This window comes from Rhinolophus sinicus, linkage group LG10 (genome assembly GCF_036562045.2).
Source record: "Rhinolophus sinicus isolate RSC01 linkage group LG10, ASM3656204v1, whole genome shotgun sequence".
Classification (NCBI taxonomy): Eukaryota; Metazoa; Chordata; class Mammalia; order Chiroptera; family Rhinolophidae; genus Rhinolophus; species Rhinolophus sinicus.
Window position 1 is genome coordinate 6,030,045 of NC_133759.1, and position 23,409 is coordinate 6,053,453.

At 57.3% G+C, this 23,409-nt stretch overlaps 1 protein-coding gene across 1 annotated transcript; it reads right to left on the reverse strand.

Moving 5' to 3' along the window:
- Window positions 1-4,577: 4,577 nt before the first annotated feature.
- SLC38A3 (solute carrier family 38 member 3) lies at window positions 4,578-19,088 on the reverse strand. The gene is made up of 16 exons (XM_019723799.2): window positions 18,955-19,088; window positions 11,343-11,495; window positions 11,171-11,252; window positions 10,885-11,000; window positions 10,235-10,308; window positions 10,060-10,152; window positions 9,888-9,969; window positions 8,739-8,821; window positions 8,590-8,648; window positions 8,235-8,396; window positions 8,077-8,156; window positions 7,707-7,807; window positions 7,347-7,471; window positions 7,127-7,271; window positions 6,087-6,190; window positions 4,578-5,999 (listed from the first exon to the last, which is right to left on the reverse strand). Exons 2-16 carry the CDS (start codon window positions 11,441-11,443, stop codon window positions 5,895-5,897), a joined length of 1,512 nt encoding a protein of 503 aa, XP_019579358.2. The 5' UTR covers window positions 11,444-11,495; window positions 18,955-19,088; the 3' UTR covers window positions 4,578-5,894.
- Between the last annotated feature and the right edge of the window lie 4,321 nt (window positions 19,089-23,409).

Sequence of the window (23,409 nt, forward strand, 5' to 3'; positions counted from 1 at the left end):
CCTAGAGATGGGAGCTCTGGCGAAATGTGTGTGTGTGTGGGGGGGGGGGGGTAGGGAAGGAGGCCGGTCACATATAACAGGGCTGAGCTTCCAGCAGGTTTAGGCTGGATAAGCCCCTTTCAGCCTTACCCACAGGCTTAGCCCCGCCTCCAAATGGACATTGCTCAAACATTTAAAGAAAACCAGTCTAAAGGGGTCCCCCACACCCCACCTGTGTGCACCTCCACTACTGGAGTTTCCATCCTATTTCTCCATCGATAGGAAGTCTTCCTAGCCCTGCCCCCAGGTCTTGGCCAGCGCCAGGTTCCCCAGGAACCCCACGACTGTATTTCACAAGGTAAAAGGCCAGGAGACTCAGGTGTGGGGCAGAGAGCCGTGCAGGGTGCAGCCTCGCAGACCAGGGCCTGTCCGTCCACCTTCCGCCTCCTGCCTTGGATCCCGCCCCTGCCCTGGGAACCCGCAACACTGCCTGCCCAAGGCCGCGGCCCACCTCAGTCCCCTACCACCCCCGCCTCCCTAAATTCTGGCACCCACGCCCCGCCCACGGCGGCCTCCCCCGACTCAGGCCTCCCAGGCCCAGCTGAAGCCGGAAGAGGCCTCTGAGCGCGCTACCCCGCCTCTTCCGGGGCCTCTCTAGGCCGCAGTGCGAGATTTCGGTGGCCCTGCAAGGCTTCGCGGGGCAACGGCGCCTCCTGGCGGGCCTGGGGCACAGCGCGGGAGCAGAGGCCGGCCCGTTCCCTCACCTCCCCGCAGCCATCTCCTCTCCTCCGGATTAGAATTTGCAATCACCCCCAGAAAGGCCTGTCCTCTCGCCTTGTTTGCCTTCGGTCCCGACACCGCCACCGCCGATCTGCCACTCGGTGGCCAGAGAGGCCCTCCCTGCACAGAGCAGCAGCCTTTCAGCGTCCTCTCGATCGGAGCTCTCCGTGGCGTATTAGCGCCCTCGCCCTGCCCTGACCCCAAGCCGTCAGGCTCTCCTCCAGCTGTAGCCACTCTGGGCCCATCCTAAGATCGTTCTATGACACCCGCCTTTCTGCTTCTTCTGGTCCTGGAATCTTCATACTCTCTGTTATAGGGCACTCTCTCGCCTCTACCTCACCAAATTCACAGCGGAGATTAGATGCTGATTTGGGTAATTATCCTGGTGGGAACTCCCCCTGCACCCTCAAGGTCCGGCGGTTCGGTGCTCAAAGCCTGCGCCCAGCCCGGAAGCGGGTGCGTAGTGGGGGCTCCGGCTGAGTTTGACCCCAAAGACGTGGGCAGGATAAGAAGAGGAGCTGGGTGATACTTGGGCTCTCAGAACGCTTGGTCAAGGATGAGTCTGGGAGTCCAGCCCCTTCCTCCGTCTGGAACCCCTCCAAAGTCAGGCAGCCCGTAGGGCTACGTGTCGGGTGGTTCAAGGGGCAACCCAGACTTCGGACGTTGACCGCCAGGGGGCAACAGAGGCCGCTTTCTACCGGTTTGGTAGGATTAGGTCGCTGTCTGTAATCCTGTCCATGTCTGGCAGGGCCTGGCAGGACAGGTTTGCAGCCTTGTGTGGTTTTGAAAGCAGTTTGTTCTTTCAGAATTTTTTCCGGGGCTACTCTTTCTTTCTAAGTAACTTTCAGTCCATTATTACTGTTTGAAAGTTAGTTGCTGGATGACTTTAAATTGAGGTCAAGACAGACATATGAAGATGATTCCTCCGAGGGTCCCTCCATAACGTTCTTGGCTGCATCTTCCACCCACGAGGTTCCTAGCTACCAGCACGTGGCCAGGCTGGGCAGTTGTCACCCTGCATTCTCCCTGATGCCAACTATCCAACCTCCATCTACTGTCTTCCAGCTCAGTTTCTTCAGGGCCCTGACCCCAAAGTGCTTTACCTATCCCCAACCCACCATCCTACCAGCTTCTTCCAATCTCTTATCCTCCATAGCTGCTTCTTCCTAGTCTTCCTTAAAAGCCTCTGTTGGCCCTGCTCCTCTCACTTCACACAAGTTGTCTTTTGAGTTCCTACCTCTCTCTCTTCCAACCATGCCAGTCAGGTTCGCCCTTCTCTCCACAAAACAGCCCTGGTCAAGTTCTTCAGCGGCCCACATCTTGGTCTGTTCTCTACCCTCACCTCCTTGAGCACTTGATGCTGGCCTGGCTCCCGGTGCCCCCATTCTGGGTTTCCTCCCATCTCCTGGCTGTTCCTGTTCCGCTCCTTTGCTGGTTCCGCCTCATCACTCCTACCTCCTACCAAGAATGTTCCAGGGCTCAGTCTTGACTGCTGCCCTCCTCTGTCTAAAGTCACCTCCCCCATCTCATCCAGGCCCCTGGCTTTAAGGGTCCCACTCGCTCTGCCTCCCAGATCCAAAGCTCCAGTGCTGGCTGCTATACTGAACTCAGGTTACACACCCAAGTCAACGTGACATCTCCCCTTTGATGTCCATTCAGTGTTTTAAATGTTTCATTGGTAAAACTAATTTTCCTCCCAAGCCTGCTCCCTCAGTGGATGCTGTGGCAGCTTGGTCCCTAGACAGGCTTGGTGTCACTTTCAACTTGTCTCTGCCCCTCCTCTCTTACCCAAACCGTCAGGACAAGCACCTCTGCCTTCGGGACAAGCCCAGAATTTTGCCCCAACTATGTCACCACCTGGGCTGAGCCCCTTAATATGTTTGTCTAGAACAACTACAGTAGCCCTTGTGTGGGTGTCACTCTTGGCTTCCCAACCCCCGCCCAGAGTCTAGTATCAAAGCAGCAGCCAGAATACTCCATTTAAAACTTAGAGTTGCTACTGACTCCGATTTTGCCCCCCAGGTGTTTGGGACCCTGCACTGACTCATGTTTCCCAGAGAAAAATCCAAAATCCTTAAGGTAGCTGACAACATCTGGGCCTCTCATTAGCCCCACTTGCCCCTTCTATCCTCTCCCACGGCACCTAACATCAGCTACAGTTGCTTCCTGACTGCTCCTCTCAATGCCAGGCACATTCTTCCTCAGGGCCTTGCGCTGGCTGATCCCTCTGGCTGGGACCATTCCCTGCAGGAATCCACGTGGCTTCCTCCCTCTCCAAATCTCTGATCAAATGTCCTTTTCTCTGTGAGGCCCACACTGACCCACCTTCAGAGCCTCTGTTCTCCATCGCCCATACCTTGCCTGTAGTACTGAGCTTCTTCTAACAAATGATATAATTTACGGATTATGTTTCATGTTTCTGATTCGAATCCAATCCCCCACCCAGAATATAAGTCTTCAATTTGTTCACCGCTGTGTGCACAAGTACTGGCACATAGGGAATCTTAATAAAAACATGTTGAATGAACTAATGAATCCCTTTTCAATTGATCGGTGAATGTGTGCTTGGGCACACAGGCGAGCTGGGTGCGGGCGGGGAGACCAAGGCCCAGGCTTTGGTCCCTTTTCCTAGTCTATATTTACTTACTTTTCTGTTATAAGCAGGCATAAGAAAAGCAGTGAAAAGAAACATAGAAGACGTCTATGCTGGACTTTCTGGCTGTTCTATCATGTCAATATTCCAAGCAGAGCAATTTTTTTTCAGCGCGATATTTTAAAAGAAAAAAGACCTGGGGAAAATTTCCAAACATACAAAAATGCTTCATGATGACCAAAGGCCTGTGGACCCATCCTCATGGAGGCCGAGTGTCTGGGACTTGATAGCTAGGGATGAAAGTTACTCATTTGAAGTCATGCAGACACTTGGTTTTTGGATAGAGTGGCCACATTGCCCGCAGCCTCCCCCCAAGAGTCTGGAGCAGACATTGCTGGGCAGGCAGAGACGGATGGCCTCCCAGGGCCAGGGTCCTTCCTCCACCTCAGTTGTGTGTATGTATGGTGAGGGCAAGAGCAGGGGGAACTACTGTCAGCACAACCCCCTGTCTGAGAGGCCTGAAGCCAGGTCTGGGGTCTTAAGAGACTTCCAGGCAGTCCTGCTGCTGCTCTGACCTGCAGCTTGCTTTGTGGGGAGGGAGTTTGAGAAAAGACCCCAGGGTTCTGTTTGCAGGAGGGACCCTGCACTGTATTGCCTCCCTCTCCCCAGGAGCCCAGGGCCCTCGGCAGGGCATAGACCCATCTGATGAGGAAGAAGCCAGAGATCCCCAGAGGGCAGCCCTTCATGCCAGGGCATTCTGGGCTGCAGCCACCTCTAGGCCAGTGTCCAGCGCTTTTCTAGGGCCATGGGTCTCCTGGGTGAGTCCCCAGGCTGGAGTCAGGCGCCGGGGCTGATGGGAACCAGACTCAGGAAGCTCCCCTCTGACCGGCTGGCACTGCCATGGGCCTAGCAGCCACCAACTTGAGGAAGTTCTTTCTTCAGGGGTTTCCCATGCTGGCAGCCTCCTTGCCAGTTCAAACTGGATTTTTCCTGCAGCTTTTTCCTTGGCGGCCTCGCCAGGCGCAGGGTCTCTCCTAATGAGAATTTGGTGCCAAGGCCTAAGCAGCTCCATCCCGCTGGGTCCCAGCTGGTTCAGGCCTGCCCCAGGCAATGGGCAGCTTCCCAGCCCCACCCAGGCCAGGGCACCTGAGGCTGCCCTGCGTCCTTGCAGCTCCTGCCCCGCTTTGGACTCCCCCATTCAAAATTCAGGCCCCACATACAGGGACACATTAACCCACCTTTATTCACAGTGAGTTTTACTATTAATAAAAAGATCAGACTGACAGGGTACAGGGTCCCTGGACTTTTGTTTCCAGACTCAAGGCATTGACAAAGGGTTGACATGGCAGCCAGGGGAGGGCAGGGGGCCCTTCCACAGAGCTTCCGCAGCTGCCCCCAGCTCAGACCCTCTGTGTAGCTGCTGGGGATGCACCTCACGTTGCCTCCTTCCGGAGGCCTCTCTCTGTCCCATTTCCTGGGGCCTCATTAATTCCTCCCCACCTCACCCGTGAGAAAGCAGGTCTGTGCTGAACGTGGCCCAGGCCTGAGCACACCACTGGTTGGTTTGGGAGGTAGGGGGTGGGGTGGGCTAGGGGATTCACACCCTGTCCCCAGCCTCATCCCGGGGAAGAAGCAGGAGTGGCCTCTATCACCATCCATGTCCTGGCTCTCACTCTACTTTCCAGGAATCCAGGGACCGTGGAGATTCACAATATAAAACACAGCTGGTCTTACGTATAATATTTATAAAAGGGGGTTTGCCAGCCAGCCTCTCCACCCCTGCCCAAGGCTGGCCTCTGGGGTCTTTGGCTCCCAGAGACAGAGCCGCTCTGGGCCCCGTCTCTCTCTTCTCCCCACAGTGGAATGTGAGCTATGGCCCAGGCTTGGGGTGGGGGGAGTCCCAGCCTCCCCAGGACTGGTGAAGGGGCAGGGTAGGGGTCCATTGGGGGTACCCACACCAGCTTCACCCTCAAAAGAGGCTGTTGGCTCCAGGTATAGGGTGGGGGTTCTGCTTCTGGTAGAGGGGATGGGAGAAGGGGACAAAAGTATCCAAGGACCTAAGCCCAAGTGCCTGTGCGGGACCTAGGGGACAGAAACAGGGAAGGCAAGGGCTGTGGGAGATGGGGCTCCAGGATGCAGACTGTGGCCCAGCAGCAAGGTGGGGGGATGGCTGCAGTCCTGGGTTTCAACTCTATGTGCCCCTACAGGCTGTGTGACCTCAGGAGGCAGCTGTCATGCCTCAGTGTGTACATCTGTGCAAAGAGGATAAGGGGCTTGGGTTTGGATCTGAGGCAAGAAGAGGGGAGCAGAGGCTCACCATGCTCCCAGCTCAGGAAGCCTCTGCAGCCTGGAAGCCCAGCAGGGTAGTGGCCCAAGGGCCTTGGTCCTGGCTCTTCAACAAAAACCTTTCACAGAGAGGATGTGGGGCAGGGCCAAATGCCATAGTGTTAATCACGTCTTTCTCCTCCCCCCGAATGGCCACTGGGTGAAAGAGTGTGGGCAGGGCTACTAGGATGAGTAGACAGAACAAGACTGGGTTGTCCTAGTGGCTTCCTCCATGCCGGCTGGTCCCCGAGAGCCAGTCAATGATGATGAAACTCAAGCTCATGGTCATCAGCAAGAGGCCAAGCACAGCAAAACAAAGGGCCTGTGGAGTGAGAAGTCAGGGTCAGGTCTGAGATCAGGGCAGCCCCCTCAGCCCATGCCAGCCCACTGGCCTCCAGGCCCCTCGCACCAGGATTTTGGGTGTGGACCTTGCAGGTTCCTTCTCCGTGGGCACGATGCGGAAGTAGAAGATAGCAGGGAAGATGAAGATGAGGCATGGGGCGGATGTGGCACCTGTGAAGAGCAAGGCATGGCCACTGAAGGCTCCCGGCCACCTATTGAATAAGGCTCGGGGGTGGACCCTTCAACGAGATCAAACACTCCTTGTTGGGGTTGGGGTCTCAGCTTGAGACTCCACTAGAAAGCCTCCCAGATTCTGGAAAGCCCACCAGCCCCTCCCCTTTTTCTTTGCCCACCAGGGTGGAAGGCTAGTGCCGTTGGTGTCAGAAGATTCCTGTCAGTGAATGAAGTCAGCAAAAAGGAAAGGCAAGCCACAAGATACAGAGCCTTGAGGATCCGGGGCTCCTGGGTAGAGCTATTCCTGAAGGCTTTTCCATTGTTTGAGCCCAAACATTCTTTCCTGCTTAATTCATTTTGAGTTGGATTTCGGACATACACAACCAAGACTCCTGTCTATGATATCCATGATACTCAGCCCCAGGTCTGTGTGTCAGTGCCAGCAGAACTGGGTTGGGGAGTCAGTCTCCTGAGTTGGGCTACCCCAAAGATATCTCAGAATTGCTGACCTTCCAGCTCAGAGCCCCAACTGATTTGGGACAGTGGACAGAGCACCAAAGCTATAGTCCCATTATCCTGGAGCTGAATCAGGGCTCCCCACTTATCAGCTCTATGGCTCTGCTACTCCCTTAATCACCCTGTACTTTAGTTTCCTCATATGTGAAATGGGGACAAGACCCAATGACAAGACCTTCCTTTGTGGAGGCCACTGACCCCTGGGCTCCACATCGTGCGCCAGCAAGGAGAACTGACTAAGTGGTTCTGAGACCTCAGAAAGGATTAGAATAGCCTAAGAACAATCTCAGACGGGAGAACAAGCCGTGCATATGGCCAAAAGTCATCACTTAGATATAAGATCTGAGCTCAGGAATCTGCCAGAATTTGCAGGAGGGAAATTCTGTGGGGCAATACCCAGCAGGGCCAGATCCTCACCAATGACCCCGAAGATGCCCAGGATGTTGGGGGCGAAGATGACCAGCAGGTTGATACAAGTGAGCAGGCCAGTGGCAATGAGTGTGTGCCGCAGCCAGCTGAACTCCCGGTTTGGAAATAGCATCTGCTGGATGGCGCGGCGCACCTGTGGCGGGTAGGGAGGTCATCAACCTGTCAGCCCCAATGGTCCAGCCACCCAGCCATCTGCCCACCGGCTCACCGGAAACAGAACGATTGGCACTGTGAGTGTGACTGCCGTCAGCACGGCCACGCGCACGCACAGGATCAGCACGTCAAATGGGTCCACCTTGTTGTAAGTGTGCAGCAGCTCCGACTCCACCCTGTCTGTGGCAGGCAGGGAGGGTGGTCAGCAGGCAGCCCAGGCAGGGTGGGCTCTGAGGCTGGGTGGACCCTGACACTGGGGGATGGGGGGGTGTTAACAGACTCACCTCCACAACTGCAGGGCACCATTAGGCATCACACACCTAATGAGCGCCTATAGTATGCAGGGTGCCATGGCCACTGGCCAGCCCCTTGCCCCCCAGCCTGGCCTCTGCCTCCGCCCCCAGTGCAGCCGTACCGTAGAAGGTGAGGTAGCCGAAGAGGGCAGCCAGGAAGTACATGACATACATGACGGCGATGGATAGGTTGGAGATGTGCTGCATCTTCCTCTTGGAGGGGCTACGAGGGGCAGAGGAGGGGAATTGGTGCCAAGCAGGGCCACGCTACAAGACCCCCACGTGCCCTGGGGTCTCTCTGGCACCACAACCTCCCCATCTGGCAGCGAGGAAGCCTCCTTCTTGCCCCCAATCACCACCCGCAGCAGCCATGGAGACCTTTGACAAAATGACTTGGCTCCTGTCACTCCCTTCCCCGCTTTCAGGACCACATCCATTTCCTGCAAACCAGCGCCAGGCAGCCCTGCTCCCTCTCCCAGCCACGGAACCTACTCCTTGAGCTCTGTGTAGATGGGCAGCACCTCTGGGTGGCAGACGAAGGCGAAGGCCATGATTGGGATGGTGTATGCCGTCTGGGGGAACATGGGGACTGAGTCAGGGCAGCCCCCACACTCTCACTGGGCCCTGCCCTGCCCCCAGCCTGTCAGAACCTGTATGTTGAGTGTGAAGTAGCTTGGGGTGCAGAGGTCTGCAGTGCTAGTCTCCCCATGCAGCTGCGTCTTCTTGGTGACCTCCAGGAGACTGATGTTGCCTGTGACGTTGGCAAAGTTGGGAGGCAGTGGGCAGGGCACCTGGAACTTTTTGTAGATGACCTGGTGGGAGGGTGAGGGTGAAGGTACAGGACCAGGCTAGGCTGCCTGGGAAATCACTCTGAAGCCACATCTAGATCAGGACCGAGGGAACTGCCTTCTGACCCAGGCTTCCCAGAGAGACCTGCCCCCTCCCTCTGACAGAGGACTCCCCTAGACCTGCCCCTTCCCTCCACCAGCACAGAGGGCGACTCACTGCAATTAAGAAGAACACCATGCAACTGAGAGAGAAGCCACTGGAATAACCCAGGTAGCCTGCAAAGTGGGGGTGCTGTGAGACTTGGGGTCCCCTCTGGTACATCCTTCCAACATCTCTCTCCAAGGCCCTGGCCCCATCACACTCACCGAGCTGCCGCATCAGTGCCAGGGGCAGAATGATGGTGACAGAGACGAGAATGACCAGGTAGTTACCATTCATGTACCAGTCCCTGAAGAATGGGAGTGGAAAGACCAGATTAGAGTGCCCACAACCTCGGGGGGGGGGGGGCTGGCCTGCCTCCACCTCCAGTCGGAGTCACCAGTGGTGCCACTGAATGACCTCCAAAGAATACTGGTCTACAGCTCTGAGTCTTCCTGTCCCCATCTGCAAAATGGGCATGTTTTCAGCACCCTCCTTCTGAGTGAGGAGGACTAAGGCACGCAGTTCCTGCTTGGTAATCGTCAAGATCAGACTCCCTGCTGTTGTCTTTCTCAGGTCACACAGGTCTGGGTCCAGCCTCCCCAAAAAGTGGCCCCGAGAGGCCCAGGGAGGTGGGTGGAATGAAAAAACCTTGGCTCTGGGAGGTGGGGCATTTTCCATGGGGGTCTCAGGGACTTGCCAATAACCTGTGCTCCTGTGGTCCCTCCTGCATGCTGCAGCATCCTGCCCCACCCTCCCATGGGAGAGGGGGTGCAGGCAACTAAAGGGAGAAGGAATGGGACCATCTTTCAAGGCAAGCCCAAAGGCCAACTCCTTGGGAAAGGCCCCCCAGGGAGGGGGGTTTCTGGCTGTTTCCCTCTTGCTCTCAGCCTTACAGACCCTCTACTTGCCTGGGCCATGTTGCCCCCACTCACTGTCTTCTCTGCTCCCACTCACAAAATGTGGCTGTCATCAATGCTGGCCAAACTAATGATGGGCAACTGGGACACCGTGGGCTTAATTTCTTGGTGGGAGGGCTAACACCCAAGCCACAGTCAGGAGCAGCAGGCGCTTAGAGCTAAGCCTGAGGTTCTCAGGTCCTTCCGTACTCACAGGTGGGGCCCAGGGCCAGGCGGGGCCCAGCTCCCTCAGCCTCGGCACAGCCCCACATGGCCCTCCTGGGGGTCCCCCTAGGTGCTTCATAAACGGAGGTGAACTGAATGTTAACTCTGGTGGCAGCTCTTTGCCCCTCTACCAGGCTCTGTCTCATCTCCCACTAGCCCAGTCTGGTCTCCCGGGGTCAGGGGTGGACTAGGGGTTAGGAGTGGACTAGGGCCTCCCACCCTAACCCAGCCCCGCCCCACCCTGGGGCTCACGAAGTTTGCTTCTCCAGGTTCAGGAAGGTCTGTATGACAAGGGGTAGCTCAGACTTGATGATGTACAGGTAGCTGGACATGGCTGGGGGGAGAGGGGTGGGCGGGTGCTGGGGTCAGTTGAACCAGCCAGCCCCCGGCCCCCCGTCTGCCTGTGTCTGCCCGCAGGCCGCACCTCCAATGTTCTGCAACGTGATGGCCAGGGCCGCTGCCAGCTTTCCTGGGGTCCCAAAGGCACGGTAGCCCAACTGCTCATAGGCACGGATGCCTGTGGGCACAGGGAATCAGGAGAGTCAAGACTGCCCCTCCCAGTCTGCTCCTCCCTCACTGCAGGCTGGCTTGAGGCTCACCCACGATCCCTGAGGACTTGAGTAGCAGGTGGATGGAGTAGCTGGAGAGCAGGGCAACGGACGTCAACAGGAACCTAGGGAAGATGGATGAAAAAAAGGCCACTGGGGCTCCCCTGGCTGGCAGGGGGCGATGAGCTCTGGGAGGCCTGGGTGGGCGAGGTCGGTGGCCAAGGTGTCTGGACTCCCAACATGTGTGTTTGCAAGCTCAGCCGGCCCCAGGGGTGGTGAACACCACCCAGTTTGACCCAGGATGGACCACGACCCAGAAGAGGCCCTCCAAGTACCACCTCCCCTTGAGTTCTTGGAACAAATATGTTTTCCATTTGGCCGCAGGGCAGAGCTCCCAGGTAAGGACACGTGTGCTCACACAAGCCTGGCCGTGGGGATTGGTCCGTCACGTGTAAATGTGGTAGAAGGACAGACTCAGGCCTGTAAGGCTGGCCCTGTGTCGTAATCGCAGTGGGTTTATTGGGAAGTGAGGTATATTTGTCTGGCTGTGGCTGTTTCTTTTAGCCATGGTTTGGATTGAATGTAAGTGCCCACCCACGGCAATCTGGGCCTTGGGACAGGAAACTAGTGGGTCCTGGGAGGTCATGGTTGGCGGCTTACTGAGGGCTCCTGTCATTAGAAGGTTTGTAGACAGCACTCACAGGAAAAGGATGATGCCCGTGTTGGCCATGGCGTAGGCGAGCCCCAGGATGCCACTGCCCATGATGGCATTGCTGAGGTTGAACACTGACATCCCAAACGATGTCTTCCCCTCGAACTGCGGGCACACAATGAGATGGGGAGGGATGGGGGAGTCAGCAGTTGTGGAGGGCTTCTCAGCGTTCCCCTCATTGTCCGTCAGCCGCCCATTGCTGCCCCCGAGCACCTCATTACTGCACCCGAGCTCCCAACGGTGTCCCCAAGCCCCCCTCCACTGCCCTGGCTCACGTCAGTGAAGTGTGGCTCCTTGCTGGGGCTTTTCCGCAGGAAGCCCTCACCCTCAACACAGCTCTGCCGGGGGCCCTCGACCCTGCAGGCACAGGCCAGGGCAGGCAGCTCAGCTCCAGCCCCTCACTCTGCACCCTGCCCTGAACCACAGCTGGGTCCCCCCTTTGCTCACCTCTGGTTGCCTGCTGCGGGGGTAGTGACTGGATGTAGTCCTTCCGAGTGTTTGCCGTTGGGCACCAGCTCCACCATCTCTGTCTGCAGAGGTGCCTCCATGGCTCAGGGATCACCACCAGGAGTGCTAGCTCACACACCAACACTCAGAAGTCTGCAGAGCGGACGGTCCCTCTGATTACCCCCGCCCTTGGGCCCACAGCACAGCCTCCCACCGGGAGGAAGGCCGTAGAACATCTCCCGGAGGGTCACTCAGGACAGACACGCACATGCCACTCTGCCTGCTGCCTCCCAAGGACGTGCCTTGGGGGGTAGAGTTCAGACACCTGAGTTCTCCAGGACATCCTGAGGGGACACCTTAGCCAGTACATAGCACTCCCCCCGTGACACACATGCCTAGACAAGCCCTTGAGGTCTCAGTTTCCCCACCTGTGAAGTGAAGGTCAGCTGGATGACCTGAGTTCAGAGCCCAGTGGCGCCAGGACCCTCGTATGCTGAGTCCCAGGCTTCCAGGCCCCACTCTGGGGGTGGGCCCTGGACTGACTATCCCTCCCTGACGTTAATACTGGGAGACGGTTTCCTGTGCTGGCCCTGTGTGCCAGGGGCCTCCTAGCCAACCTAGAATGGCATGGCCCGACGGCTGGAGGCCTTGGGAGAGGGTGAGGACTGTGGGCCCTGTTCCCAGCCGCCCGGCGGGCACTGCTGGCAGCCAGAACAAAGGGCCCTCTGTGGGCTGAGAGCTGGCGCTGGGAACGGCAGGCGCAGAGGCTACCCGCCCCCCTGGAGCCAGGAGGCCTGAGGCAGTGCTGGGTAGCTGGACACCTGGGCCCTGCTTGCCTGGCTGCAAAGGGCCCTCAGGGGGCCTTCCAGGAAAAGGGTGCCCCAGAGCCCAGTTCTCTAGACCACACAGGCCTCACTCTCTACACAACCCTGGCCTGAGGGCCACGTTCTCCTTCAAGCCTCTCCTCCCCTACGAGGGACCTCCCCACCCTTAGGTGCCCCAGGCCAGGAGCTCAGGGCCTGGACCACTGGATCAGTCCCCCTTCTCTGCTCTTAGGGCATAGCTCTGCTGGGTGTCAAAGGAAGCAACTCCCCTCCTTTCCATCCCTCAGCCCTGCCCACTGCCCAGACAGCTCATTGGCGCCTCTCCTGTCCCTGGGGCTGGGAGCCATCCACCCTAGGCTCAGAAGGTACCTGAACATAGTGTCCCCCAAGATCTACAAGGACAGTCTGAGGGCCAGATGAGCCAGCAAGGGAGCTGAGGCCAGAGTGGTGACCAGGAATGGGGCAGTACAGCTAGGCAGGTCAGCCAGAACCTCGTCTTGATGGCCTGGCACCCCGTCTGCTTGGGAACCCTGAATCCTGCCCTGAATTCCCCATCCCCACTCCACATCCTGATGGTCTCAGGTCTGCTCTTGAACTTGGAGCACCAGTGGTCTCAAAGTTAGCACTCGGGGCTGTGTGTGGGTAGGGGAGGCTAGGCTCCGGTCTTGAGCCTCAGGCCCGTGTCCCAGAGGCAGCAGCAACACAGAACTGACCAGATCACCCCCCTCCCCCACACTTTGCCCCAGATAGTCCCAGGTCAGAGTTCAGATCCCAGGCATGTCAGTCCTGGGGACCACACCCCTGGCACCCTTGGATGTCCTCAATCTGCCTCTTCTTCCTCTGATGCTGCCCTCTGAACCCTTCTCTCCTCTAGCCCTGCCCACTCAGCAGCATGACATGTGAACACCTCTTCTCATGCCCTCTTCCCCTGGACCAGGGTCCCAGAGGTCAGCCTGTCTTCATGCCCCTGCCCAGAGCCTCACCATCAGCATCCCTTCAAGGATCCCAGCTGGGTGTGGAGGTGCCAGCGCCTGGTCTCCAGAGTCACTCCGGAGGGCCCCCAGCTCTCAGCTGGAGTGTGTTTGCCGGGCCTCCTGCCCTGGGCAGGCTGGGACAGGCCCTCCGAGTGTGCTGAGTCAGCAGCCTAGACAAAGTACCCTTCTCTGCCTTAATATCCTTCCCTAGCAGCCAGGCACTGCCTCCAGGGAGACCACAGCCCATGGCCAAGGTACCTGAGGTCCTGGCTCCAGGTTGCCCATTCCCCCAGCAGGACTTGGGCTTAGATCTTCAGGGCCTGTCTACTATTGCTGGGTCTCAGGTTAGCCTGAGATCGCAGAGATGACATGGAATACCTTTCCTCCAGTGGCTTTCAGTCTGGGAGGCACAAAACCCCCAAACACATCCCTTATACTATGGCTCCTGCTACAAGTGAGTGTGAGCCACATAGTGCTGGGACTCAGAAAGGGGGAGAGTGAGGCATCAAGAAAGGCTTCCTGGAGGAGGAGGTGATGGAGCCAATTCTGAAATTCCAGTGAGAATCCCCAAGGTGTGAAAATAGGAACTAGTGACTCCAGCAGAGGGTATAACATGGGCAAAGGCCCTGAGGTGTGGTATGAGGCAGTCTGTGAGGGTAGAATGAAGGTTCTGTGGCCAGACAAGCCTGACAAAGCCTTGAAGGCTAGGTCAAGGAGTCTGTACTTCATTCTAGTGTAGGGCTAAAGGCTTGGGGGGCTGGGGGGGCCTGGCACATGGACCTTAGCGATTCCTTGAGGCTGGCAGCCCATTTTTGACAGTTCCCATCCCTCAGGCCTGCCACATCCCAGGCTCCTTTCTATCAGGGAGTCAGGGTGGACTCAGGGGATTGTCCCTGCCTAAGGAAAGCTGCCAGCAGACCCTGACCCACTGTGGGGAAATCCCAGAGTGGACACTCTGAGTATGAGGCTGGCCTAGCCCTGCCTCACTGTGTGACCATGGGCAGAGTATACCCCACTCACGACCTGTGTCTTCCTGTTCTCCCGGGGTTCCGTGAGGTTTGGTCAAAGCTGAGGACAGAGCAAGAAGCTCCTCTGACGCCTTTGCCCCCAGAGCAGTCCATGGGCTCCCAGAGTCAGGCTCTGGGGTGGGGAGATCACTGTGACCTTGGGTGGATCATCAGAATGGCATCTGTCATGGGTGCAGCATGGGTTTGAGCAGTAAATCGATGGCTCAGGCCACTGCCCTGGGGCCTGTTTGCTCTGCTGGGAGATAAGGGCCAGGAGGGAACAGGAGCCACAGGGTTAGTGCAGCAGGTAACGCCCGCCAACGCAGGCATCACAGGGTGAGAATTCGTCAGGCACACTTTGGCAGGTGTTGAGTTGGCTAATTAAAGATTTCAAGGCTCAGGAATCCAGGCCACCACATACTGTGTTTCCCTGAAAATAAGACCTAGCTGGACAATCAGCTCTAATGCATCTTTTGGAGCAAAAATTAATGTAAGACCCGGTATTATATTATGTTATATGTTATGTTATGTTATGTTGTATTATATTACATTTTACCTGGTCTTATAGTAAAATAAGACTGGGTCTTAATTAATTTTTGCTCCAAAAGACGCAGTAGAACTGATGGTCTGGCTTGATCTTATTTTCGGGAAACACGGTCGCAGCCAGTGCCTGCCTGCTATGGGATGCACACCGATCTGCTTTCTTCCCCAATTCTCAGGGGTGGAAGTGGGTCTGCAGTAGCGGGCCAGCTACAGGGGGGCATCCACACTGCCCTTCCCTCAGTCCTATGGCCACATGCGTTGGTGGAGGCACAGACCCCACAGAGCTTGCTGCCTTGGCCTCCAGTTTTCTTGTGCCTGGGCAGCCCTAACCTCAGCCCAGGTCTCAGAGGAGAGGCAGCTGGCCTGGCATTAGGGTCCATCACAGTTATCCCGGGGGGCTCAGGGATGAGGGCTGCGCCCAACCCCCGTTCCAGCTCACCCATCAGCACCACTCCCTTCCTCGACTGAGACAAGGTGCGCCTTCCAGCCTGGTACCTCTCTGCTCACCTACTTCTCTAGGCTTCAGAGGGAAAATGCCCTCCTAGGACAAGCTATCAGTCAACAGGGAAAGAGGATTTGGTGGACATGTCTGAATGGGCACAGCCACAGGGATTGGTGTGAAGCTCATTCCTGAGGTCAGGGGTCTGGTAACAGGGTGTGTGGGAGGGTGTTCAGAACACACCCTGTGCCCCTCCTCCAGATTTCGATCCCAGTAGACTCAGTTCGCCATCTACTACTTCTTCTTTGTCAACAACACTGTGTAAATGGCTAGTGTTTGGCCAACACCTGGCTGATACTGAGGGGTTGGCATACGGGAAGGGCACCTCCAGGGAAAGGCAGATGGCCCAGAACATTGTTCTATTGGCCACACTAATCCCTCATACCCTAGCTCCCGAGCCCTGGAGTCTGCGGTTGTGTTTCTGTGTTCCGGGAGACCGGAAGTGTCTAGGAGGATCTAAGGGGCCCAGCTGGAGCCGGAAGGTGGACTTTCCTGTGACAGAGTACATTTGCTAGACACCCAACAGATGCTTAGAGTTAGGCCTAGCCCCAGACACCTAGGCCTCCCCTCCCACCCTGGATCCTGCTTGCTCAGGCTGCCCCCGGGAGGGGTTGCAGCTGGAACCTCTTGGTTCCAGACTGAACCAGAGCCAGCAGCAGCCCCCTCCCCCATTGCCAGCCTGCTGAGAGGGACGTGCAGCCTGAGGTCCAGCTGAGGCAGAGGACAGGACATCACGTGCCCATGGCCCCCCAGGAACAGGGGAGACCCCGAGCCAGCCAGCCCATCCTCCTCCCTGCTGACCCGGAATCCCCTGGAGGCGGCCAAATATTTGGACAGCCGGACTTCTGGCCCCAAAGAAAGCTGGAGCAGGGGCCTGGGGCAGCTCAGGACTCATTGGAGACTCCGATGGGGGGGCTAAAGGCAAGGTCAGCCTGGAGGAAAGGCTCCATCCAACGTCAGGAAGAAATAGAGAGGCAGAGGGAGGGAAGAGAGAGACAGGGAGAGAAAACACACACACACACACACACACACACACACACACACACACACACAATCCATGCGTCATGCATACTGATCCAGGCAGAGAGGCACAGGGAGACAGAAATAATGATGGATGTGGAGGGACACAAACAGAGAAAACTACAGAGAGAGATAGGTGGATAGACATTCAGACAGGGAGAGAGACAGACAACCAGAAATGGCCAACCAGTCAGAGATAGCCAGATGGAGAAAGACAAGACAAGACAGCAAGAGATGACAACGGACAGCCAGTGAAACACAGAGAGAGCCCCGGAAGGAGCAGGCAGTGGGGAGGGAGCAGGCCCAGGTGATGGGGCAGCACTCAGTGGGCACTGCAGGGACGACCAGGCAGAACCCTGGAGGACCCCACAAGAAGGTGGCCGGAGCATTTCCAGGTTCCCACAGGGCAGGTTATGCCCCCATTAGCCAGGTGCAGGGACATGCAGAGGGTGGAACTGAGTCCACTAGGGCCACAACGTCAGGCCCAGCTAGAAAGAGCCCCCTAGTCCAGCACCCATGGTTTGTCTACCGACACAATGAAAAAGATGCATGGAGACAACAATCAGTTGGAGTGACCCCATCCTCAACAGCCACGCACGTGTGCAGACGTGCCAGCTAAGAGGCTGTGTACAGGACGTGGCCCGCAGAGCGGAAATTCAAAACCAAGCCACCACAGGCCACTGGCCGGAAAGCCCCTCCTGCCCCAGCAGCTGGTCCTTCCCTTTGGTCCCCAGAAGCCCCGCCTGATCCTTTGGAGCACCTCACCCACCCCACATAGATCCAGAGTCAAAGGCCCATCCTCCACACACCAGACTGAATATTCACAGCCACACAGTAGGTACTCAGTAAATGTTAAATGCATGAAATGGGTTCAAGGTCCCTGGCAAGCCCCCAGCCCATCTCATCCGCTCCAAGTGGCGCCCGACCCCCACCAGCCATGTCTGCCCTGGAACGTCCTCCTTCAGGGACCCTATCCTGCCACAGTACACACACCCCAGCTTTCTGTGTACACAGATTCCAAACTCCTCGAAAACATGTTTTCCCCTCAAATTGAGTGCCCGTCCCCACACCCAGCCCAGACTTTCAGGGTGCACTCAGTTCAGTTCAAAAACCTTCCCTGACCCCACCCAGAAATCATGAATCACCCAGCCTGTTCTGTTGTGCCTCAGTTTCTCCATTTGCTTGGGGCTCGAAGGCTACTTGCTAGGGCAGCAGGCACCAGAAACAAACTCTCATGGTCTGGTCACCTGGAGCCCTGAACTGGGGAGGTGTGTGTGTGTGTGTGTGTGTGTGTGTGTGTGTGCGTGTGTGTGTGATGTGGGCCAAAAGAACCAGTAATGAATAAAGGGGTGGCTCGAGAAGCCAGTGAGGACAGGAGCTCTATGGGCCCAGGCAGAATAAAGTTCTGACACATACACCACTACCTCCTCCAGAGACACAGTTCCCTGCCCCCCGACGCCAAGGAGTCAGAGATTCATTCCTACTTCCAGTCATTCCAGCCCTTTTGGAGATGTGCCAGGCCTGGCCTCATCCATTCCCAATTCCTCCCACCTTTGGTGCTTCCTGCAGGAAGCCTTCCATGGTTGTGCAGAACCCCCGCCCCCACAAATGGAACTGTCCTCAGATCGCTGCAGCTTTCTATGCTCCAGACTGAGAACCTCTGAGGGATTTGCTTCCTTTCCTGAAGCAACTGAGCCCCCATGCCAGACAAAGTACTGAAGAGGAAGAAGTGGAAGATCCAACGGCCTCTTCCAGACACAGCACAGTGGCCCAAGACAGTCATGGAAGGAAGGACAGTACTGGCAGCCTGCAGGAAGGATGAGCCTGGGTATAGGTGAACCCCACGGTGCAAGGACCTTTGACTTCCCCTCAGACCTGTCCTAGAACCTATATACCTGGGCTCAGGGCTCAGGTCACTGTGGGGGAGAGGGCGGATCCCCTTAGGCCCCGCCCCTGGCCTCCCCCTCCCCCGGTGTAAACAAACGCATGCATTCGTTGTGGCCAATCGCAGGGGCCAATGGGGAGGGGCGGGCTTCTGCAAACCGAGTCCAGATCCTTTCCCTCAGCTGGTGCGCGATGCCTCCTCTCACACCCCTGCTTCGCGCAGGGAGGAGAGGAGCGCACATCGAGCCCCGCCCTCAGGCCAGGCCTGAAAACCACATGTGCCCGGTGCCCGACGTGCCCGGTGCCCGACGTGCCCGCTGCAAATGGCACTGGCTCTGGGACCAATATGTGCTCCGTGGCCCCTCAGGCAGCCTGGCCGGATCTCTCCTCAAGCCCCTGCCCAACGCAACCGGGATAAATATACCCGGAGTCCCTGCGTGCCTGCCGGCAGATTTGCCTGTCAGGTGTCCGTCGGGGCAGCGCTCCAGGGCCTGCTCCCGGCCCCTTTTAGGCCCCCCTCTGGGGCCCTCTCCAGCCGGTCCCCTTGGGCCGTGCCTCGGAAAGTCCATCGTGTGCTGTCGACCTCCTGTTGTCCCACCCAGCCCTGCTAAGAGGCTCCGAGGCGACAAGGTGCCTCTCCTGGGACACCTGCTCAAGCTCGGAGCTGAGTCCTGACTGGCGGGTCCCCAGACTTGCGTCCCGAGCGCGCGGGGCTCTGGCTCGCAGGAGGCTGGGGCGCCTGCCCCGAGGCGGGGCTAGCGAAGGGAGCTGCCTAGAGCCAGGCCACTAGACGGGAGGGTGGACAGTAGGGCTTGGCCCGCCCGGTAACCCTGGACTGGGGGTCGGCGCCCCCAGCGGTACCTGGCCTCACGGGTGGGGACGCGCGGTGCTCCGCTCCGGCTGGCGCTGTCTTCTCTGCTCCCGGCGGAGTGCTGCGGCGGGGGATGAAGGGCGCCCGGCCCCGCCCCGGCCCGCCCCCCGCCCGCCAATCCCCAGCTGCCCGCAGGAGGAGGGGCTGGTCTGGGGAGAGGCGGGGGCCCGACCGGCGGAGCAAAGGGGGCAGCCCGAGCGCTAAGGAACCCCTAGGTAGAAGAGCAGCTGCTCCGTGAGGGCTTAGTTGAGTCTTGTGGGGAGAATGCTTCAATCCGAAGCAGATTCCCTCTGAGTGCCCCCTTAACCCCTGAAATGCTCTGCCCCAATCTCCCTGAGCCAGAAGGGGCTCTTCAGCCAAGGGGAGTGGGAACAGGGCAGTGCTTAACCTCAGGGAAAGTGCTTGAATGAGGGACTTTCAGGCATCACTCAGGCTACAAAATGTGTTTCTGCCTGCCTCACCCTTCCCAAGCAGAGGTGGGGTAGGGGTGAGGAGGGGGGCTCCCTGAATCAATTCAGTCTTCACCCGAGATATTCAGAAGTGATTGAGGCTGGAACATGGGGGTAGGGGCAGTGAGGAACAGAGAGGAACCAGGCGTGGCTTGTGCTGAACCTTGCCTGGGATCTCCCTGGCTGTGTCCCCCATTTCCTTATTTCTAAGGAGTAGGAGACAGCTGTCAGTCTGCTCAGGAGAAGTGGTGCTTGAGACTTGGTGTCCTGGGGCAAGGAGTTTTAGGGTGGCCCTGTTCTCAGCTGGGGCTCCTATCCCACCCCTGCCTGCTTCTCACCCAAGACCTTGGTGCTCAGAGGTGGGTGGTAGGTGTTAAGGCCTCCAGGCCCAGCCAGCAGGGAGCTGGGGGAGGCCTTGACCTTGGGAGTGAGCTGGGGGGGGGGGGTTTCCTAGAACAGCTGTGTCCCTTGCTTCTCAGCCACTGGCTCTGATCCGATTAATCCCGTGGCCTCTGCTGTTCCTAGTCAAGCTGAATGTCTCTGTGTCATGTCTGTTCCCCTCCCTGGTGCTGGAGGGAATGGCCCCAGGCGACAGGCCTAACCCCTTCCCTGCCCTGGGCTGGGAGTCAGGACTCCCAGACTCTCTTCCTACTGACTTACAACACTATCACAGCCAAGCCTTAGCGTACCTCAGTTTCCTTCTGTGTCACAAGGAAATGGCTCTGACTTTTCCACTGGCCTGAGGGGAGTAGGTGAAGGGGCAGCTGAGAGCCAAGGGCAGGGGACTCAGCTTTGGCTGGGAGTGCCAGAGGCCTGGGAGGACTAAAGAGAAAGGCATTAGGATGGCAATCCCTGAAAACTTCAACCACCCACGCTCCTGCCCTGCTGAAGGCTGAAAATGGAAGGAACTGGCTTTCCCTCTTGATCTGGGGCTGGTGTAATCCCCAAATCAGAGCTTACCTTGGTCATGAGGGACCCCAAGACTCTCATCCTCCAAAGGGGCTTGAAGACTGCTCACAGGACAAAGTCAGATAGGAAAGGTGCTGCCCAGGGTCTCAGGTCAGCTCCCACCTCCCACCTACAGACATCCTGGATGCTCACAGAAACCATTTACAAAAGGCTGGGTGCTCCCATGGCAGTTCATGAGGGGCCGGGCTTGGATTCAAGGTCACCCAGCATGGGAGTATTGAGGTCCTCAATCCAGCATGGAGGGAGCAGGGGCTGGCTGGGCTGGGCTGCTGTGCGAGGCCCAGAGGCACCATGATGTGGGGTCCCTGGGCCAGGCCAGTTGTGGCCAGGCTGGAGGAGGGGCTGCCTGTTTGTTGATGCTAGGCCTGGGCCCTGGCCAGGGCAAACACAGCTCCAAGGCCTTTCCCGCCACCTGCCGAATCTCCCAGCCCCGCCTGTGGTGGCCGGACAGCTAGCAGCCAGGATGAGGCTCTGAGAGCTGCCGGATGCCTTCTTCCATAGACCAGAGGGACTGTCCACCCAGGCAGCCTCAGTGTTGAGGGCAGCCACCTGGAGTGGCGGGTGGGGGAAGCTTTATCTTCGCCTTTAGTCCAACCCCCACCTCTATTCCTCCATCTTCGGAAACTGAGACATAGGCCCAAGAGACTGCCAGACATGTGAGGCAGAACTGAGCATCCCAGGATTGCTCAGACCCTCCTTCCAGGGTCCTGGCAGCCCTTTGCTCTCCTCCTCCCTCTTCAGTCACATCCTCTCAGCCTCCTCTCACCATGCCACCAACTCCTTTGGCACACCATCCACACAATGCGCCAAGACCCTCTCTACCAGCGAGGCCCTTCACCTCCAACCCAGTCCTGCCCAGAGCCCAGCATCTGTATCCACGGACTCCTTGGACACCCTGCCTTACACCCCGCTGGTCTCGCTGACTCCTCCCAACGCAGTCCTTCTCCCAGTCGGCCTCTCCACCCCACCCTACCCGCTGCCCGGTGGGCCACACACTTTTCTGCCTTCCCTTTCCTATGCCTCTGTCCTGGTTCCCCACACTGGCCCACCTCCTCAGCAAACTCTTAACTGTCCTTCAACGCCCAGGTTGGTGTCTGGGCCACTCCTCCTCAGACACGAGCAGGGATTTGGTTGGTACAATACAGAGGGTGGAAGTATAGAGGGGATCCTCCTCTCCAGCACTTCCCTGGCCTAGGTCCCCAGAGCTGGTGACCTCTGGCTGAGGCCTGCCCCCACAGTCCTAGGGTGCCCTCCCTCTCTCCCCTGAGATCTGGCCCCCAGCTTCTCTGGCCACTGAAGCGGCTTAATGAGCCCAGGTCACATGGGCAGAGCTACTGCCTGTGGGGAGTGCCCAAGCCCCCAGTGGTCACCCAACCAGGCCCTGACGTCAGTGGCATTAACCTTCTGCCAGGCCTGTCTAATCTCTGGTCGGTGGCTGGGCCAGGTTAGTCCCGTCAGAGCCAGAGCTGAAGGCTGTGAGGGCCCTCAGGGGCACCTTGAGATTGCAGGTTGGGAAGGGATGGTGGTGGCTGTAGGTGTCTGCAGTAAATGCTTCGGACCTGCAAGATTCGGGCGTGGCCATAGTGTGGACTCTGGGCCAGCTCTCTGATCCTCTGCCCTGGACCATGAATCAGGCTTTGGGCGCCCATTGCTTCTGCTCTTTAGGCTGTAATTACACTGGTGTGGTGAACAGGGCTGAAGAGGCTTGCCGGCCATGGATAGGGCAGCTTGAGGCCAGGCGGCGTCCCCAACCCATGGGATCCAGGAATTTGGGTCCTGAATCCGACTCTGGGGTCAGAATCATACATGGGAGGGTACTGCCTGGAGGGTGGAGTCAAGCCCCTGCATGGTGTTTGGGCTTCTCTCTGCCCCTTGCCTAGGAAGGCTGGGGAGCTCATCTCATTTCCTTTCTTCCAAGACAAGGTGGCTCTGCAGCAGACGGCATTAACCCACGTCTCCTGACAGCTTCCTCCCTCTCTAGCCCACCACCTCCGGCTCCTGAAAGCCTCCTTCTTCCTCCTTGCCTCTCTCCATTGAATCCTGCTGTCATTCTCCCCTGCCCCATCTCACTCCAGTAAACTGCTCAGGCAGAAGGTCCTTAGTTGAGAGGAGCAGCCTCAGCTCAGCCAGGCCCAAGACCACCCAGTGGGGGGCCTAAATCATTGTCCAGAGCCTCATCCACCCTTCAGGCCTCTGAGCAGCACCAGCGTGGCTGCCCATACATGTCCTGGGCTCCCTAACCTAGCCTGTATCCCCCCACACCCTGTCTTGGGTCTGGGCACCCTCACTCTCCTTTTAAGCCACCCCCCTAAGGCTCACAACTCTATCCTCCACCTGGACGTTGAGGATGCTGCCACTGCTACCTTTTGCCCAGCCCCACGGATCTGTCTGCCTCCTGGACCTCTCCCCCAATGGTGGGTCACAGGTCTGGAAAACTCAGACCCTTCAACATTCCTCTGTAGTCCCAGCTTGGTGGGGGGGGCATCTCATACCCTTGGTCAACCGCACAGATCTGCACTCCTGTCGTTGAGCCTCACTGCTTGCAGATCCTGGCCCCATGGGGTAATGAGGACTTAAGTCTTCCTCATGGATCCCATGGGTCTCTCCTTCCCTTGCACACTCACACCAGCCCCCAGGAAAACTGTGCACCTATATACGTTTCTATGACAATTTTTTTTTCTATGACAATTTTTAATGATTATTTTTTCCAGAAGCAGTTTGGATAAATATTGATGATTTTATTTCCATTAAAGTCAGGAAAATAAAATTATAAATTCTGTTTAGGTATAAGTAAAATATTTCAGGTTAAAACAATGCTTTGAGTTTTAATATACCTACTGTCAATTATTTCAATGTTTTTTCAACTACTTTAAAGTTCTGTAAAAAAAAATTAACCATTAAAAATACATAAAACCATATATAGGAGTGGACATTTTTGCTTTTGCTTCAGGATCCAATGTGGCACCAACATGGCTTGGCAGGGCTCTCTAAGATCTCGTCTGTATTTAGAATTTTGATATTTTGTGC